At 36.2% G+C, this 19,009-nt stretch overlaps 1 protein-coding gene across 2 annotated transcripts in view; it reads left to right on the top strand.

Moving 5' to 3' along the window:
• The window catches only part of LOC129130975 (macrophage mannose receptor 1-like), a 55,729-nt gene extending 38,328 nt beyond the window's left edge, over nt 1–17,401 (top strand). For both annotated transcript variants that reach the window (XM_077174223.1, XM_054649695.2), the window contains 12 exons: nt 256–356; nt 859–1,001; nt 1,706–1,820; nt 3,701–3,870; nt 5,866–5,968; nt 6,830–7,059; nt 8,165–8,330; nt 8,675–8,827; nt 9,674–9,790; nt 11,285–11,452; nt 13,947–14,006; nt 14,395–17,401. In XM_077174223.1, the coding sequence (XP_077030338.1) occupies nt 256–356; nt 859–1,001; nt 1,706–1,820; nt 3,701–3,870; nt 5,866–5,968; nt 6,830–7,059; nt 8,165–8,330; nt 8,675–8,827; nt 9,674–9,790; nt 11,285–11,452; nt 13,947–14,006; nt 14,395–14,645 (1,777 nt within the window). In that variant the 3' untranslated portion in view covers nt 14,646–17,401. The remainder of the gene's footprint in view (nt 1–255; nt 357–858; nt 1,002–1,705; nt 1,821–3,700; nt 3,871–5,865; nt 5,969–6,829; nt 7,060–8,164; nt 8,331–8,674; nt 8,828–9,673; nt 9,791–11,284; nt 11,453–13,946; nt 14,007–14,394) is intronic.
• Nucleotides 17,402–19,009: the final 1,608 nt, after the last annotated feature.

Raw genomic sequence — 19,009 nt, 5'->3', positions numbered from 1 at the left:
ATTTTCCTGGTTACAATTTTGTTTTTCATTGCCTAATCTACATGGATGTTCAGCTTTTACAGTGTTTGTATTTTATGTTGTATGTCTTTGAGCAGAGTAAGTTTAATGCAACTAGTAAAGAGGCAATTTAGTCAAAAAACTTTGTACATTTTACTGTGAACAGTTATATTAAGCATATTAAAAAGTTACTTTTTTAACACAGAAGAAGTTCTATTTTATGTTAAAACGGCATTTTGTTGGATTGTTTTTCTTAAGCTGGATGGATGGCACTCCAGTCAATTATTTGGCATGGGCACCGCATGAACCTAACTTTGCAAATAATGATGAAAACTGTGTTGTTATGTATAAGAATTTAGGTGAGTTTTTTATGTTTTTCATGAATTTCATTATTTGTGCGTTTGCGTCACAACTTTTTTTCTTCTGCGAAGCATCCTTTCTTCCTGGGTTTTTTTTTTTCCTCTTTTACAAAAAGTTATTTAGGTAGACCATAGTATTACTTACAGAACTTAATAGTTTCATACTCTTGTGCTTACCTGAAGCCTAACATGGGTATGTTAGAGATCTGTGGCCAGGGGTGTATGGTTGTGATTGCTGGTTTATATTTTTTATTAAAATTGACCTAATTTGTCACTATGAAATTTCTAGTACCTGGTTCTACAAAGCTTTTAATGTTATGTAATTACAGCTAAAAAGTGGCATGTTTTTCCTAGACACTCATTTTGAGTGATAATAAACTGGAAGACAGCTTTGATCTTATCTTTCAACTAAAAGCACTGTATGTGAGAATGTGTGAAACAGATTTCCATTAACCAACTTGAGATGTGGTGTCATGCAGTTCCCCATTTATCTTACACCCAGGATTTTGGAATGATATAAACTGTGGCTATCCAAATCCCTACATATGTGAAAGGCACAACAGTTCCATTAATTCAACTGTTCCTCCAACAACATTTCCAAGTCCAAGAGGATGTCGTCCAACCTGGCTTTCTTTTCGTAACAAGGTACCATAACAAATACAGTCTGTGCTGGATGTTTGGAAAAGCATTAAATAGAAAACAAGGGAATTTTTACATCATACTGTTTCTTATTTAAACAGAATGTTGTTACTTTTATGCAGAGAGCTATGACATGTGCATGCTTTTCTTTGTTTGCCTATCCATTGTTTTGCAGGAAAAATGCTTTTCTGATGCTTCTAATGAAGCAAATTCAGTTGCAGTTGATGAAAGAAAATTCTCTAGTCAGCTCTTCAAATGTTTTGATACACATTTAGTCAGAATTCCTAAAGTATTGATACCTTGATCTTGGTGTTTTTTAACCAAACCGTAATCCTTTTTACTGACTACATTTTGTCTTCCTTAACTTTACTAACATGGTATGTGTTGTAGAATAAAATTAATAATCAGGCAGACTAAGATCAGTCATGCATAACTTAGCACTGTCAGCTGTCTGTAGAAAAGTCAGGATTTGCTTGTTTTCTATGGATTTCAGATCAAATCTAGTTGTTGAGCAAAACACTTTAGTGAGACTTGTAATTTTATATAGAACTAGCACCAACACAAAAGCTCATTGAAAGTTGAATGTATTTTTTCAGATAAATGTATTATTTTACTGCCTTTTTTTCCATCCTGCTCTGTTTAAAACAGTGATTATCAATTGAGGGATATTGGAGTGAAGATAATATATAGAGAATTTGTTCATATTTTAGTGTTACAAAATATTTGGATCTACAGAAGAGGAACGTGTTACTTGGCATGCTGCACGAACAGCTTGCATGAATTTAGGAGGAAACCTGGCCTCGATCCCTAATGAGCAAGTGCAAGGTACTGTGCACAGTTTTGTAGCAGCTAGATGAGATGACATTTAATCCTTACAGGCTAGCTGGGGTTTTTGTCTGAATATGAACAGATTTGAATAATGATTGCATATTTGATTTTTGTTCCAAAACATATAATTTTTAGAAATCTACAATGAGGTCTTCACTTGAATCTACCAAATTTTAGAGTTGGCTCAGAGAGATATATGTGTATATTGTTCTGGCAGCCAAAATAGTGGTTTTTCCTGCTTGCATATGATGCCAGCTGGACCCTGCAATTTCCAATCCAAACAATATGGTTTCACTAGGTGGCATTAACTTGCTGCATGGCTTTCCTATTAAATCAAGTAGAACACCTTTAGGATGAGAGCCTGCCTGTGGGCAACTTGGAACAGGTTTGAGTGCTCACAACCATACCCAGAGCTCTCCACACAGAAGTGCCACTCTCTTCACTGGAGGAGCTTATTGCGATGAAGCCAAGAGCTGCATCCATGCCTCAGGGAGATGAGAGGGGGAAAGCTACCCCATGCTTGAATAAACAAGGCACACGTCCAAACTAAAAACAGGGAAAGACCTTGATAGATGTTAGACTGACTTTGACTGGTAGACCTTTTTCTTAGGCATACTGTTTTATCTTAAGTGTGAATGTGATGAAAAAAAAATGCTGCAAAACACATACTGTCTGTGAACTCAAGAGAGCACATTGAAAACTCAACCATTGTAAAACAATGCATTGAAGTCTGAGCAATTAAATAGTTTTAATTTAAACTGCTGATAAGTATTTAGCACAAATTATGTTTTCTACTTGTGAAGAGCTGAAGAATCAAACTTCCATTTTTCAAACAATTATATTCTTATTTTACATAATTTCTGCACTGGTTAATTCATGCACAGGACTTGAATTCTAGGTAAAAGAGAAATGAGGAATGGAGCTAATAGCACGAAACTCTTATCATTGCAGGAAGTGCAGGCATAAAGGCCTGAGTTCCTGTTACAGTTTTTGGCAATGCTAATGTTTGACAAAAAAACCTATAGATTTCATTCCTGGAGGAGTAAGCTGCATACATTTAAAATTCTGAAGGAAGGTGAATGATTAACTGAGCAAGCAGAAATGAATCTATTCTTTTCAGAGGAAAAAAATATTCATAACCATGACTGCAGCAGTTGGCAAAAGCCATGGTATATTCATTTTATCACCAAATTCAATGTATCATGGATTAGTAGATTTAATACAATTAATAATGTTCATGATAGATGAATATCAGCTGACCTAGCCTGCTCTATTTGTGAGCTTGCCACCTTAGCTACGACACATCAGCACCCACCTGTGCAAAGCAGTGACAATTATTTGCTTTTGTTTAATAGTTCTGTTAAGTCTCATTTGGAGCATGTTTCTTGTGCATTTTGCTCCCTGCCAAGGCAGTGCAGGCTCAGGAGCAGGCTCTGGCTCTGGAGCAGCACTGCTTATGCAGATACACAAATGGCAGGAGATCGGTGGTGATGTTGTGTCACTGGAGAGCAACCTCTCTTGTGGGATTATGAAAAATGTGTGGGATCCCCACAGCTGTTAATGTCTTGAACTAGGATTTAAAAGTGTTCTTGGGACATTATAAAAACAATTTCTATCATGTTTTTGGGATTCATTCCAGTACCAGCTTATATGCTTAGATGAAGTATTTTGCCCAAAGCCACAGTTGTATATCTACTTACCCATTAATCAAATTCAACATTCATCTCCTTTTCATCTCACCTGCTTGTGTTATCAGCAGTGGAGTGTTCTGTATTTCAGAAAGAGTATTTAATATCACCAATCTCTGTGGGGCCAAATATTTAAACTGTCCTATATTAAAATTGTTTGCCTTTTTCTTTTAATTTTTTTTATTCTAGCTTTCCTTACCTTCCATTTAAAAGATTTTGCCACTGAGACATGGATTGGATTAAATGATATAAATCATGAAATGAGGTTCCTCTGGACAGATGGAACAGGGGTTTACTTTACAAACTGGGCCAAAGGCTTCCCGTCAGGCCATACGGGTTTATATGCATACAGCGGCCAGGTAAATAGCAATCACAAATTGTTCACTGAAATTTGATTTTATAGAATCATTTAGTTTGGAAAAGGCTTCTAAGATTGTTTAGTTCAATCATTAATACAGCACTGCCGAAGCCACCACTAAACCATGTCCCTAAGTGCTGCATCTACATATCTTTTGAATACCTCCAGGGATGGTGACTTAAACACTTTTCCCTGGGCAGCCTGTTCCAATGCCTGAAAACTCTTTTGATGATGAAATTTTTCATAATATCCAATCTTGTTGAGTCAACTTTGGGCCATTTCCTCTTGTTCTATCACTTGTTATACTAGGGAAAAGAGATCAATACCCTAAGATTGAATTCATGCATTTGTGGTGATTTTAGGTATGTCACTGCTTGACTTACTACTTTCATACTTGTATACATGTTGGATCTAAATCCAGGTAGAGTGAAGCTTTTGAGCCCTTGTGCAGTTTCTGTATCAGCTGGTGACAGCATCCGTGGAGTGCTCATACACAGACTTGTTTCAGTTTTCAGTTTGTGAGGACTCCACAGCTTTCGTGTTCAGCCTGTGTTCTCTCATGGGCTGTGTAAAGAGGGCAGTGGTTCTCCTGCCCCATGGCATTTTTCCCAAAAGCACAACAATGGGAACATCCTCCCAGTCCTCTGGTGACAGCTGTGCGGGAACTTGGCAGGCTTCCCAGTTGGCATGTAGTTTGCAAGGAGGCATTCACAAACATTCCCCTGACACAGGTGTCTTACAGCAAATAAGCAAATTCTGCTGGTCACAGTTGCAGAAAAAACACAAGTCTATAAAAAGACAGCCATTCAATTTTTACAAGGGAAAAACCCCTGAACCACCAGAAAATCACTTTCTCTATTTCTCTGTCAACAAACTGATGTGATAGGTCACAGAGTTCCTTTCTCTCTGATCATGTGTGTGTACTCTGGAAGTACAGCACTTTATAGTGCTAACTCTATTTCTCTTGAATGACATTTTTAATGTAGAAATTTGATTTTTATGTGTAATATCCTTTTCCATGTCTTTGAAAGGAGCACCTGTGAACTTCTTATCTCTAAAGGAGGAAGAAAATTAGGTAGAATTTGGAGTTCTAAAGGAAAATATTTCAAAAATGCTACTTCTCAAAAAAATATGTTTGTCTCTTTTTTATGGGAAGTAATAGGATTTTATTAAGTCTTATGTGACAACTTTTAAAGTCCCTTTTTCATAAATTTTATATTTGCTTTTAAGTCTACTTGATCTTACCAAAAAACATTATCATAGTTAGTAAAAATTAGTATGCAACTGTTCAGTTGGAAAGATTTAAATCCAAATGGTTTTCACCCAGAAATGATGTAAGTATCTGAACATCTTCTCAGATGAAACAGAAAAAAACCCAACCAAGTAAACAATAAAATAAATATGGGTGTTTCATTGCACAAAGCCACCCTGCATGATTTTGCACTAATCACTGTTTATTTAATATGTGCTAATCTAATTTCTAGCTATTGTGTCCATGTCAGAGAAGTTGAAATGTCACAGTAAGGCTGGAACTGACAGCAGTGGCTGCCTTTGGGCAGGAGCTGTTCTAACATTGCTGTGTGTACTATTACAGCATGAAATAATAAATTGTTGCATTGCAATTTAAGCGTTCTGTTTTATTTCTGGGGCAAAGTTATCCAGTCTTTTCTGCAATGATTGATCTAATTTCTCTTTAAATTGTCTGTGACTCCTCTCCATGCTGTATGCCTGGGGATTGAGAATACTAGAGTTCCTCTGGTCCTCTTACTCACCCCAATGTAGTGCAATAGAAAATAACAAAGAAGCTTGTGAAGTGTAAGAGGAGCAGAACTTCCACATCACTTGTGTAACCTAAAGATTGCGCTCTTAAATGTTACAAAGATATGAGACGAAAATTACAGCATTACTTGTGTCTGAAGATGCAAATGGGAGTCAAAAGTTTCTTATTTGCTTATTCTAGCTATTTTTAACTGGTGTTGTATCTCTTTGCCTTGAGGCTGATTGTGTTGCCATGAAAAACAAATCTGTTAAGGAAGCAGGGAAGTGGGCTGATCAGAGTTGTGATAACAGCAGAGGATATATATGCCAAATTAATGCAGGTAATTCTCTTTCTAATTAAAACCAAACCCTTTTCTTCTTTTTTTTTTTTTTTCAGAGGAAATTGCTTAAGTATGTGGGTTTAAACATGATTTTGCTTCCAATAAAGATAAATGCATGAATTGTTCTTCTGTCAGGAAGAAAAGGGTCAAATAGTCACTTTTGTCAGAAGTCCAGTTAGTCACTGCTCTCATCTGACCCTTCCCAGAAAATGCTGTGTTGCTATTTTCCTGAGCTGGAATTTGTATCTGCATCTTTGTGTCATAACCCTTGATATGACATTTGTTCCATAGTTTTTTATTTTTCTGAGTACATTGGCTTTCAAAACATGTTATGGAAAATACTGGTTTGTACATGTAGCATAAACTCTCTGGAATGAGACTGTAACCTGTCTGCACTGAACTTGAGAAAAATTGCCTCTAAAAAAGAGATTAAAAATATTTAAATCTGTCCTCTGTTTAAGTATCTGCATAATTTTCAAGGACTGGTCTGTTGTGACCATTTTATTTCTTGGAAAAAAAATCTTTGGGAAACCAAACAGCTTCTGCAACCATTTCATTTTATGAAAAAAATCATGACCTAATCTTAAGTAATTTCAGTAATACTATTCTTGATTATTACACAGAATGTTCCTTTACTCTTTATCAGAAGTTGCTTTAAGCAGCTCTTTTCCTTTCTACAGCTTTGTAATTGAATTTTACTACTGTTGCTAGCTTAAAGCATAGTGCATCTTACCAATGCTGATTGTAAACCAGGGATATGAAATAAGGAAGACTTTTGTTTAGTTCCATTTGCAACCACAGTGAAATCATACTCCCCTTTTGAACAAGTATATGGCTATTTTTTCATCCCTTATTTTACAGATGCTGAATTTCTGCCTTCTACAACTTCATCCCCATCCAACATTATCCGTTATGGGAATAGTAGTTACTTGTTCATCCACACCAAAATGACATGGGAGGATGCACGGAAAAACTGCAAACAAAATCAATTTGACCTTTCCAGTGTCTTAGACACCTACAGTCATTCGTTCCTGTGGCTGAAGATATTAAAGTATGGGGTGCCTGTGTGGATTGGTCTTAACAGCAATGTGGTAAGAACATTAAACTAATTGAACATGATGCTGCTTTTCTCATGGAACATGTCAGGAACCTAAAAGTCTTATCATCTCTCTTTAGTGTAGCTTATTAATGCAAAGTATTTAGGTCCAATATGGAAGCAAATATATACATCTGCTTCCATATTGGACCTAAATACTTTGTGCTGTCAGAGGAATCCATCCTCTTCTGTTAATCTGATTAAATTGTATATGTTGCACATGCTTTTCACACTTTTGCTATGATATTCCACTCTGTGCACTTCCAAATAAGGCATTTTAGTCTAGCATCTTGGAATATCTCTTTATATATTTCAGGTATAAGTGTGATATATATGTGATATAATCCTGATATTTTAGAATTTACAGAAGAAAACATCTATTTTAATAACGATACCTAATTTTGAGAAGTATAAGAAGGTGCTATTACTATGAATATTTTAACATTTTTGAGGATATTTAGCAAAATAATTAATTACTTTACCTAGTTTAATTGTATTTGTCTCCCTTTTCTCAGTTGTTTGGTATTTTAATACTTTCTGCAAATTTAAATAAGATATCTTTTTCTTCTTGGCACAGACACTTGTTCCACACACTCAGTTTGGCTGAGCAAATGAAAAAAAACCCCAAACATAGCACAACACTTCCCAAAAATCAGAAGATGCCTCTAACATTAATCAGCAGGATAAAGGAGTTAACCAGCTTTGGTGGGAAATGATTACAGATTTAAATGTATTTCAAGTAAAAATAATCTACATGTCTTGAAACTTCTGGGGAAAGAGGTAGTGCAAAAATTAGTCATCAGAATTTCACTCCCACAATTTATTTTAAATGAAATTGTTATTAGTCTTAAATTAAAGGTATTGTTAAGTTCAACATTAACTCAATGTCACTTTGCATTTCATTTTGCTGAGAAGTACTTGCTGCACTGCTGTATTTCTCAATAAATATCTGTTTGTCACAACAAAAATGTCAAAGTTTGAGCCATTTGTATTTGTTATTGGTTTCTAGGAAAAGCCCCAGTCCTTTTAGCACAAAGTACTATGTAGACAGAGTAGATTGATAGAGTTTAATCATTCCAGCTGATGTTTCTTTTCCTTAGACCAATGGGCATTATGAATGGATTGATAACTGGAGAATGAAGTACACAAAATGGGCTGAAGGGGAGCCAAAGCAAAAACTAGGCTGTGTCTATCTTGACGTTACTGGAGTCTGGAAGACAGGATTCTGCAATGAAAGTTACTTCTCTGTTTGCAAAAAATCTGATGGTAAGAAGTTGAAATCTCATCGTTGCAATTTAATAAACATCTCATTAGAGATGTTGGGGTTTATTTTCAGAGCTAAATAGATGAAATCATTAGAATTTACTTAGGTTGAATTGGGCTACTTTAAAGTTAGAGCTACTGTGACTGTGAATAGCTATCACTTTATATCAAGTGTTAGTTATCACTTTATATCTAGTTTTAGACAAATTTTGCAAAGCTAAGACTCACACTACTCTGCTATTTATTTTCCTATTGAATAAACTTGCAATGTCAAAACCTGCAAAAATCAAAAGGCAGTGAATGTAAGGACGTAGTCACATGGTTTTTTTTTAACTATTTTTAATCAGTTCAAGCTCCCACTGAGCCCCCTCAGCTTCCAGGAAAGTGTCCTGAGTCAGAAGGACACAGATCTTGGATCCCTTTCCGAGGTCATTGCTACTACATTGAATCTTCATCTTCAAGAAACTGGGCCCAGGCATCTTTAGAATGCCTTCGACTAGGTGAGTATCCTACTTTTCCTAAAACAAGTATCAAAAGTATCAAGTAACAAAACCTACTTGTTTTCCTAACTGTGGAAAGCTGAACATGTTTTATGTGTTTTTGTGAGTTCAAGGATGGTCCAAGTGTTGGACAAGACAGTTGCATCCAATTATTGCCTTAATTGGAGAAGTAATGGAAAAACTATGGCCCGCACTGCCTCATGCATGTGGGACCAGGCATGAGAGGAGCTGTGTGGCCTGGAGTGAAGGTCATGAAAATAGAAATCTTGTACTTTGAACCTGATAGGAGATAAAACAGCTTCATCCACAGCAGTCACTAAAGCTTAATGGAATTTGTATCTTTTGTATTCTTGATCTAATTTCTCCCTTGATTATTGCAGTTTTATACCACTGGAGTGAAAGATGTTTACTCTGGATAATATATGAGTAAACTAGGGCTGTTGTGCAGTTTCATTCTCTCAACTTCCTTATTTTGGAAAGTGATGAAGATTGATTTTGATGGATTTCATATGTCTGCAGCATTGTTGTTTATGGCATTGGTGGCAATGTGACATAGGTGCCTGGTCTCCCATCAGATTATGCTGAGATCACTCATTCACTCTCCAGCAGAATATATTATAGCTTTATCTTCACTGGAAATATATATTTTCACGTAGTCAATAAGAACCTACCAGTGAAACCCACGGCACATGTAGACACCTGGTACTGGGTGAGAAGATTCCCCTTCTCTTTTCTGATACTCAGAAAGTTGAAGCATTTTGTTGAAGCAATTTGTTGACAGGGAAATGAGAATGTTTTCCCTTGTGAAGCATCTCTAAGAGATTTTTCTTTCCCTGCGTCTTCCAGGTGCCTCTTTGGTCTCAGTTGAAGACTCAGCTGAAGCCAACTTTCTGACCTACAACCTTGAACCACTTGAAGGCAAAACATCAACATTTTGGACAGGAATGTACAGAAATGTGGATGGTACTTTCTCTACTTTTAATGTCTTTTTTTTTTAGTGACTAATTACTGCAAGCTTTTTGACATGAGTGTTGAAAATTTCATGCTATAATTCTGTAATAAAGAAGATAAAGCCAGATAGAATAGGCAAGAGGCTGCTTTAATTAAATCCTATATTTGATGATTATTGCTTTCACATTAATGCAATTAATGTTCAGTTAGATAGATATTTCTATCATTATGATAGACTTTAAAGTACAGTCTTATACTGTTCAGGTAAAAAAAATACCAGTATAACTGTCAGTGGCAGGGTTGCAAAATAGTTCAGGTGACTTGAGGTGGGATTTTCTTGAGTTTTGGAAGATTATTTTTGCAACTGCCTACCCAAGCATTTAAATGACAAACTTCTTAGGGATAAGACAACTTTTCAATTACATTGCTTGAATCTTAACCAGGAATAGCGAAAATTTTTGGTAAAGGAAAGAATTCAAGGGTAGTCATTTATATGCATGACACACAGAGGAAAGCTGAGGTTTACTCATGCGATCAGTTGACACAAGAAGTGTTTCTTAAAGTGGCTCTAGAGCAGTGTAGAGCAGCACACTTCTCACAGTAATCATAAACACAAGAGTTCTTCAGCTCTTCCTTCTAGATAGTGATTCTAGATAGTGATTCACTCTAGATAGTGATTATAGCAATTTCAGCATAACTGCATAGCTAAATTTCATACCTTTATGTGTGTATCCAGATTGTATTCAGTTGCCATGTCCTCACAGAAAGGGTGTCAGGAATTATTTAAAAATAAAACAAAACAAAAAAACCCCAAAATATATAGAATCTTATAAAAATCAAAATACAATTTTCATGCTGAGTGTAAGAATTTGCTTGAGTACAACTTACAGTCACAAGGAGTACATTTACTCTAAATAAATAGCACTATTAAAAGAAAGAAAAAAAAAAAAAGGAACCGGAAGGAAGAAGCAGAAAGTCCAAAGCATAGCTGAGCAACAGTGATCACAAGATTTTGGAAGGAGATCTATAAAAAGGAAGATCATCTGTGTAAAGCTTGTGTAAAGGAGTAGAAACTGGAAACAAATGAAATAAAATTGGACCTAGAAAGACTTTGGTGTGGGATTTGAAAAGAGTAACACAAAACCTTCCTACAAATTACTGAAATAAAGAGCATTCTGTTGAAGTTATATTTTAACATTACTTATTTCTATAAATGGAATGAATAATTGACACTGCACTATTGCTATCACTTGTGGGAGATTCTTCTTGGAACTTGCCTTTGCAACACCATAAGCTAGATTTGTCTGCCATTTTTCAAATATTGATATTATATCATTTACATAAAAACTTAGGGGCAACATGTTGTGCCAGAAGTAAATAGTTTAGTGGTCTGTCTCCAAAAGTGGTGACAAGTAAATTTCTCAGGAAGGCGATAAATATGGAGCATGTGAAAGTATGGAAATTAAGACTATCTTTTTTTCCCCTATTCAATGTTTTTTCTATTAGGACTATGGTTGTGGCTAGACGGCAGTGCAGTGAATTTTGTCAACTGGAATGTAGGAGAACCTTCTTCTCAGCAAAATGAGCACTGTGTTGAAATGTATGCAGACTCTGGGTATTGGAATAATTTCTATTGCTCTTCCTACAAAGGATATATTTGTAAAAAGCCAAAAAGTAAGTGTTGCATTTATGAATTTGTTTTATGTATGGAATATGCTCTCTGTAAGCTAGTACTAGTAGATGGCTGTTACACACAATGCATTTCAGCTGGATGTTCTGAGTTTCTGTATATGCCAAAGGATGCACATTTCCATGACAACAAAAAGATAGAATGACTCTTCAGAAAGTAGTTCTGGACAGTAGTCAAGTCCCTTAAGAATTGCTTTTAGGAGACTGTGTTCATATTTTAGCTGTACCTGGTGTATACACTTGATGAGTTTGCATGTTTTCTATTGACAATTGTTGAGAAATCACAGTGTGAGGACCATGCCTTGTGTACAAAAATCTGCCTCATCTATATGCAAACATATTCCTCAGGGTATCCCCTCTGCTCTGCCCATTGTTTATTTCCCTCTGCCGGTCTCATGTGCATGTGTTTTCTGAGTTTTATTAATTGAATATTTATTAATTATTTCTATTAATTTAATATTTATAAATTGTGACTTATTTAACAGCTTGGGATCTTTTGTCTCTATGTCCTCCTGTTGTGAAAAGATGAATGAATGAAAAACAAAGCAAATAGCATAGTTTGAATGTGCTAAACTGAACGTGCCCTGAAAAAACTGAATGTGCAAATTTGACAGTGGGGACGTCTAGTGTATACATATTCCTAAAAGTCATCATAATAATTTCTTTCCGCATATATTGCAAAATCAAAATCTCTTACTTATGCTTCCTAAGAAGGTTGAAATGTGTAGCTGCAATATACTGACTTCCTCTACAATACTGGAAATGGGAGAAATTTTGCTATCCTTTCTGTAAATTTGTTCTCATGCAAAATTATTCTTACTTACTCAAATGCTTGTAATGGTGACTGTGTCTTTTACAGGAAGCACTGCAACATCTCAGTATATCCACCCTTTCAGAGTCCATTTATCAATCTTTTTGTATTGTCATTGACAAATAGTCATAGACATGGGTACCAAGTGTTAGAATAAATCGCCACTGCTCCTTTTGGACCATTCAGTTCAATTATTTCTGCTGCTACTGGCATTCACCTGTTTTGATGCTGACCAAAGAGCTGAAGCAGACGAAAGCTAGTTACTTTTTTCTAGGATTAGCTTTAGCCAGTCTAGTCTACTAATCTGGAATGCCACAGATTCAACCTAATTCCAGTGTCAATGCCAGGATTATATAGTCACTCACCCCAAATCAGGACACGATCTAGTCCTACATTGTTATAGACATGCAGCTTTTCTTGACATAGTTTTTCCGAACTGTGACAATGCTCCACGTGCAGAATTTAAACAAACTGTTACAGCTACAGACCAATAAATGGAGCATTAGAAGCATGGTTTTACCAAGTTGCACTGGATATTGCTGGCTATGTTTGCTGTTTTCTGAAGAGACTGAAACACAAAAACATGACGGAAGTCTTCCCATAGAATAGATGCTGTTTTCTGTTTAATTTGTTGAGCTAATTTTTACCACAGTAATTTGAGAGTTCTGTAGCAGGTCTATTCCACAAAGTACCTAACTTTATTTCTTAAGTGAGGAGATGCTCAGTCTGGGGAAGACAAGACTCTAGGGAGACCTTAGAGCACCTAAAGGGGGCTCACGAGACAGCTGGAGAGGAACTTCTTATAAGGGCTAGTGACAATCCAAGGATGGAAATTCACAACCTCCCTGGGCAGCCTGTGCCAGTGCTCAGTCACCCTCACAGTGAAAAAGTCTTTCCTGATATTCAGAGGGAGCATCTTTGTGTTGCACAGTGGTGCTCACACCACTGGGCAGCACTATCAAAAAGATGTAAGTGGGGACTGGTAAAATAATTTAAATTCCTGAGCTCACCTTTTTCAGAATGAAACATGATTCATTGATTCAAGACTTAATAATAAACTGATGTTATATCCACATGGCAAAATAAATACCTTCATCTTAAATGATGGTTCATTTACCCAGCAAGACAGATTTCATGGCCCTGATGTTAAAATTTAAATGAGCTACAAACCTTTTAGTTCAGATGTGATACATGCTAGGGCACTGTGAAATTCATGAGTGATTTCAAGTGTCTATGCAGGTAAGCCATCAATGTCTATTGGAAAACCAAATTTATTACATTTTCTGTGTTTATGTAACAGGTACTAGAATAATTTTTATTTATATTGAGGACTGTGTTTGACCATGTCTATCCTCAAGATGCTGTATAGGTTTTCTTTTGGTTTCATTCTGATGTCTGGATCAGTCTTCGTGGAGCTTTTTGATATTATTTTTTTGTTAGTTTGTGTAAATAGCTACATATGAGACCAAAATACACTAGAGCGCTGTGCTATGCCTTAGGTGTATATAATTTTGTATGAACTAAACCCAAGTGTTTTCAGTATTTAGTGGTTTGTATTACCATATATCTATCTGAGCATGATTTTCAGTATATTCCAAGATATATAAATAAATAATGTAGAAATAAATAATAATACAAAAATATAATTATTTTTTTAATATTTTCAAGTTCCAGCAACTGAAATGCCACCAGCATCTGAAATGCCACCCGCTGAAATACCTACAATGGGTAAGAATATTGTCTCTCAAGTAGAAAAAAACTAGTCCCACATAAGATCATAAACCAAGAATATTTTGTACTATGTCTCAAATTTTCCGTTTTACCGAAACTTATTTACTTATTTCCTAGAATGACACTGTTTCCAATAAGTACACAATATAGTCTATTTAGGTGCATCTCCAAATGCAGACTAAAAAAATAATAATAGTTTGTGATATGGCATGCAATATTAGTGATTTAAAATCAAGTTATTTTATGTTGCTCCCTCTTCTTCTCATTACATCAAAACAAATTAACCCCTTTTTCTCAGAAGATCATGCATTCTAAAGAACTTGCTTCCAGTAATCAGATAAAGACTTCTGTAGCATTCTCTTGATTTCTTCCTGTTTGTTTTCAGTAATGACAAAAGATGAGAAGGCTTCTACCCTAAACCACAGCAAAACAGCAGTTATAGTTATTGTTGGTATCATCATCCTGGTTGGAAGTGGCCTTGCAGGATATCTCTTCTACAAAAGAAGGAAGAATTGCTTGCCAACAAATGACAGCTTTGAGAATAATTTGTATTTTAATGGTGATGCAGTTCCTGGAATTAGTGACACAAAGGATCTTGTAACCAACATAGAGCAGAATGAACATGCAACACTGTAATGTAACAAAAGGAAATGTAATGTAATATGTAATATAAAATGTAATGTAATAAAATGTGCCTTGTTTTATTTAAAATTATGCAATTAGAATGAAGCCAAAGGTATTTTCTCATGTGCGATTACTGTACTAGCCTGTTTCTGTGTATAATGTCATACACTGCATTTTTTTTTATTTTGTAGCCATTATATAAAGTGAAAGATTTCAGGTCTCAGGATTTGATGATCACCCTGGTGAATGTTGGTCTTAAAAAAAGTGGTAATGTTGACTAATTATTAAATGGAACAGTAGAAATGGATAAAATAAAGTAAAATCCAAGAGCCCCTTGAAGAACACACATAAGATTTGACATTTCTGCATCAGATTTGTTTCAAACCATGCTATTGAACTCGAAGCTATTCAGTAAGCATCTTCTAATTTTACCATCTTTCAAGTATTCCCACGGACTTAAGTACAGGCGAGGTCACTAGAGAATAAGTCTGTATTTGGGCACATTTCCCCTTTGGCCCACATGGGCAAAAAGACCTTTGTGATATTTCAGTTCCACAACTTCATACAATACAGAAAATCAAGAATGAAGTACTTGCAGTTTATGAATTCTAGGATTTTACCAGGTGAAATCTGGGGGCAGACCTCTGGAGTGGAAAAGTGTGGTTGATAGTACCTGCCAGTTGTGGCTGGCCACAAGTGGGTTTGTTGGTGAGAGGTGATGAAGGCAAAAGGTGATGAAGGTAAAGGTGATGAAGGCAAAACTTCCCTCTTACCAGGCAGCAGTTACTGGTGAGAGGGAGGAAGATTGCCTATGTATGTTCTGAGGCTTCTGGGAGCAGAAGGTTTCTGCAGAGCTGTTATGGTGATCACATGCTGGTACTGCTCTCTACAGCTTCTCAGTAAGTAGCATAGGTTTGTGGGATGTGTGCTGCAAGTAAAGAACAATTTAGCTTTACCAATATAATAATTACTACTGATTTTATTTGCTTTCAAACATGGTTAAATTGGCTACTATTTATGGACATCTTCTATTCCCCAAGGAGTTTATATTCCTAATTTTTGTAAATCCTGTAAAATGTAAATCATATGTGATTCCTCACTTGCTTACAAAGGTTTGCAAGAATTGACTTGGTGGTTTCAGATTTTGCTCCATGAAATAAAAAATAACTATCCTTGATTTTTAAAATAGGTTTATATTTTATAGTCTCATCTATATAAGACACTGCAACATGATAAAGTGAAAAAAGAGATGATACCTCAGGGGAGACATTCCAGGAAAAGTTGTTAACAAGTATTATATTAACCATATTTTCCTGAATCTGTCCCAGGATTAAATCTGCTTAAAGACAAAACAAAAATGTGAGTTGAGGGATTTAGTAAAAGTCTTAAATTACATACATATGTAGGTAAGATGGGAAAATTTGTCCTGGAACTCCTTTTCTCTGGCTCTGCTCTCTTTCTCCCAGCTGTTTCCTTGCACTGTTCCTACTGTTGTTTCCATTTTTAATATGCAATTGTTTAAGCATGTTTTTTCAAGGATCAGTACCTCTAATGGTTTTTTATGCCATCTGATGCAGCTTCTGACTGATTAATGATACTAAGGGTCATGTTGTTTCAGTTCTACAGAGGAGTGGTGCCAGGCAGAAATTTATGTGAAACAGACAATGAAAGGCCAAGAGAGCCTGACTGAAATCCCAGCCTCACTGTGCTGGCTGTTGAGCAAACAACAAACAGGTGCAGTCTCACCTAAAAGAAGCTCAGTCCTCTTCTGGGCCCTGCACAATCTTAAAATGGTGTCTATACACTGACTCATTCTTCCAGATAACCTTTATTCCCATGCACATATGCAAAGGTATGGTTGCAAAGAAGACAAAAATAGAGGGGATATCTCATTTCTGGTTCTTTGCCATACTTATTAAGTACATCACTAAAAAGTGTCAAGGAGGGAATATAACCATTGGAGCCTGGATAATTCTGAGCTCATTCATTCATTTATTTTTCCTGAAATCCAGCATTGTCTCTGAGCTGAGGAGAATTAAAAATGCCATGCTTGTTAATAGCTGGCAGTAGATGTAGGTGCTTCTGTTCAGTTCTGCTCTCCTATCCAAACAGCTATAGAAAAATAGAGAAGGTTCCAAACAAGAAGCCCTACTCTGAAGATGGAGCTGCTTAGCCTGCTCATTTTAGAAAGAGTGTAAGTTAAAAAGACTTGAAAGATTTTCAGAAGAGGGGGAAATTTAAACTGCATGGCTTACGGTATTTCCTATTTCAAGACAATGGAATTGAAGCAAATTTCCCATTAAAAAGACTGATACAGAAACAGTAGCATTTACAGCACAGGAAATCTTCACAGTTCCATGTCATAAGCAGAAAGTGAGCACTGATGCTTTATACACAAACTATAACAGAAATTTTTGAATAGAAGGTAACTTGAACACTTTAAACAATATCTAATTCATATAAGATCAAATGAAAAGCTTTTACCTAGGAACATAGATAAGTAAAATATGCTTCTCTATTTGACTGGAAAAAAGAAATGTGTCTTACTGGAAATGAGTCATGTTCATATGGACACACTCTAATTTTATATTTTACATATTCTGATCCTTCACCAAATCTTTCAAGCATTTTCTGCTACTGACTGCTATTCATATTGGGACTGGTCAGGTGCCTTAGAATTTAACTGTTGCTCTTGTGATCTCTTACCTTGTCTCCCAAGTAGATGATGCTACATAGGGGAGGTCTCAGGCTGTATTTTGCATACACACACACACACACACATCTATCTATCTATCTATCTATCTATCTATCTATCTATCTATGTATATATATATATATACACATATATATATATATATGTATATTCACAGAGGAATTGGGTTCTTGCTTTTCTGAAACATACTTGCTGTAAAAACAAGGAAAATAATTCCTTGAAAAACAAGACGATGAATAGTATGAACAAGGGAATATGAACAGAAAAGCAAATAAATGTTTTGACAGATCCCTAAGAGTTTATATCTATAATCCTCTGATGCTGCCAAGATTTCTTACATTTGATCAGGTGGTATAGAAAAATGAAAGGAAAAAAAATCATTCATTATGTAATGTGAAAATAGAAAAATAGAAAGGTTGTTCCCTTTTTTTTTTAGGCTAGAATGTTCCTACTGAGGTTTAGAGTGGCTTTTTTTGAAAGAAATAAATGTTTATAACTTGGAAACTGTGATTGTCCTATGTGTGGGGATTCTGGACTGAAATCTTATATCAAGTTATAGCAGGCTAAATGATCACAAAATTACTTTCATATTTTAATATAAGTGGTTTTTTTAAAAAATGAATATAGAGAAGCATCCAGTTGAATCCAGATGGCCTCACCCATCCATTTCTGTGAGCACCTGAGGAATGACTTGATGGTAATATTCAATAGTGTGTAAGGTTTTGTCTCTTCACATCGCTGTGTTTCTTGGTACACTTGTGTTTAATTCTCATTTCCCTTTTCTCTGAAAAAGTTTGGGCTTTAGAAGAAAGGTGGTGAATCTGCACACTGTGAGTGTAACTTCCTGCCTGGGAGCAGAGACTGCCAGAGGAACAGTGCTGACTCAACACAAACTCCAGCAGCTTTTGTTCCTCGCCACTTTTAAAACGTCAGGCTGTGCCTTGCCAAATGGCAGATCCTGGAGCACATCTTCCCAGCCCTCTGGTTTTCTTTCCTGCTTTGTGGCCTGTGATGCAATCTGCTCAAACACATAAACACAGAGGTAAAGCTGACTTTGGTATGTTTTACACTTGTTCAGCCTCTCTCAACAGATTATCAGTGCCAGTCCCTCACCAACCACTGATCCTTGTTCAGAACAGAGCCAGTTTCCTTTTCTCTGTTGTAATTATCCTTGTTACACCCTGGTAGTTTTGGACGTTCTGAGATGCACAACCACATGACATATTTGTCTTGCTCCTGAACAAGGAGGGAAGGAAAGATGGAAAATTGAGGTTGCATGTTCAAACACTCTGGTGTTGGGGAGTACCAGAATGCTTGACTGCAGCCATCCTTACATATGGATCATAACTTAGTGAGTAATTGGATTCTGCTGCTTTGTGGAGCAGCCTCATTTCTTCCTCTTTGCTCACGTCTCAGTATCCTTTTCAGGCTCCCTTCTCTGCATGGCTTTGTTCTAGCTGTGTCTGCTGGCCTTGAGGTCCCACCATTCTCCCTCACTGTTGTGGCTTTGTTCTACTCCAATTCCCTGCATACATTATCAGACCCAGTCATTCACCTACATCTGAGTCAGAGTAATAGAAGCAAAGTCCCACAACTTCATGTGGGTGTCCAGGGTTTTCACTGCAATTTTGCTGCAGATGCAATATTGGGGAAGGTATGCCAC

The sequence above is a fragment of the Agelaius phoeniceus genome, chromosome 1, assembly GCF_051311805.1.
Source record: "Agelaius phoeniceus isolate bAgePho1 chromosome 1, bAgePho1.hap1, whole genome shotgun sequence".
Classification (NCBI taxonomy): domain Eukaryota; kingdom Metazoa; phylum Chordata; class Aves; order Passeriformes; family Icteridae; genus Agelaius; species Agelaius phoeniceus.
Note: the sequence above shows the minus strand (reverse complement) of the source record. Positions and strands in the feature narration are given on the sequence as shown.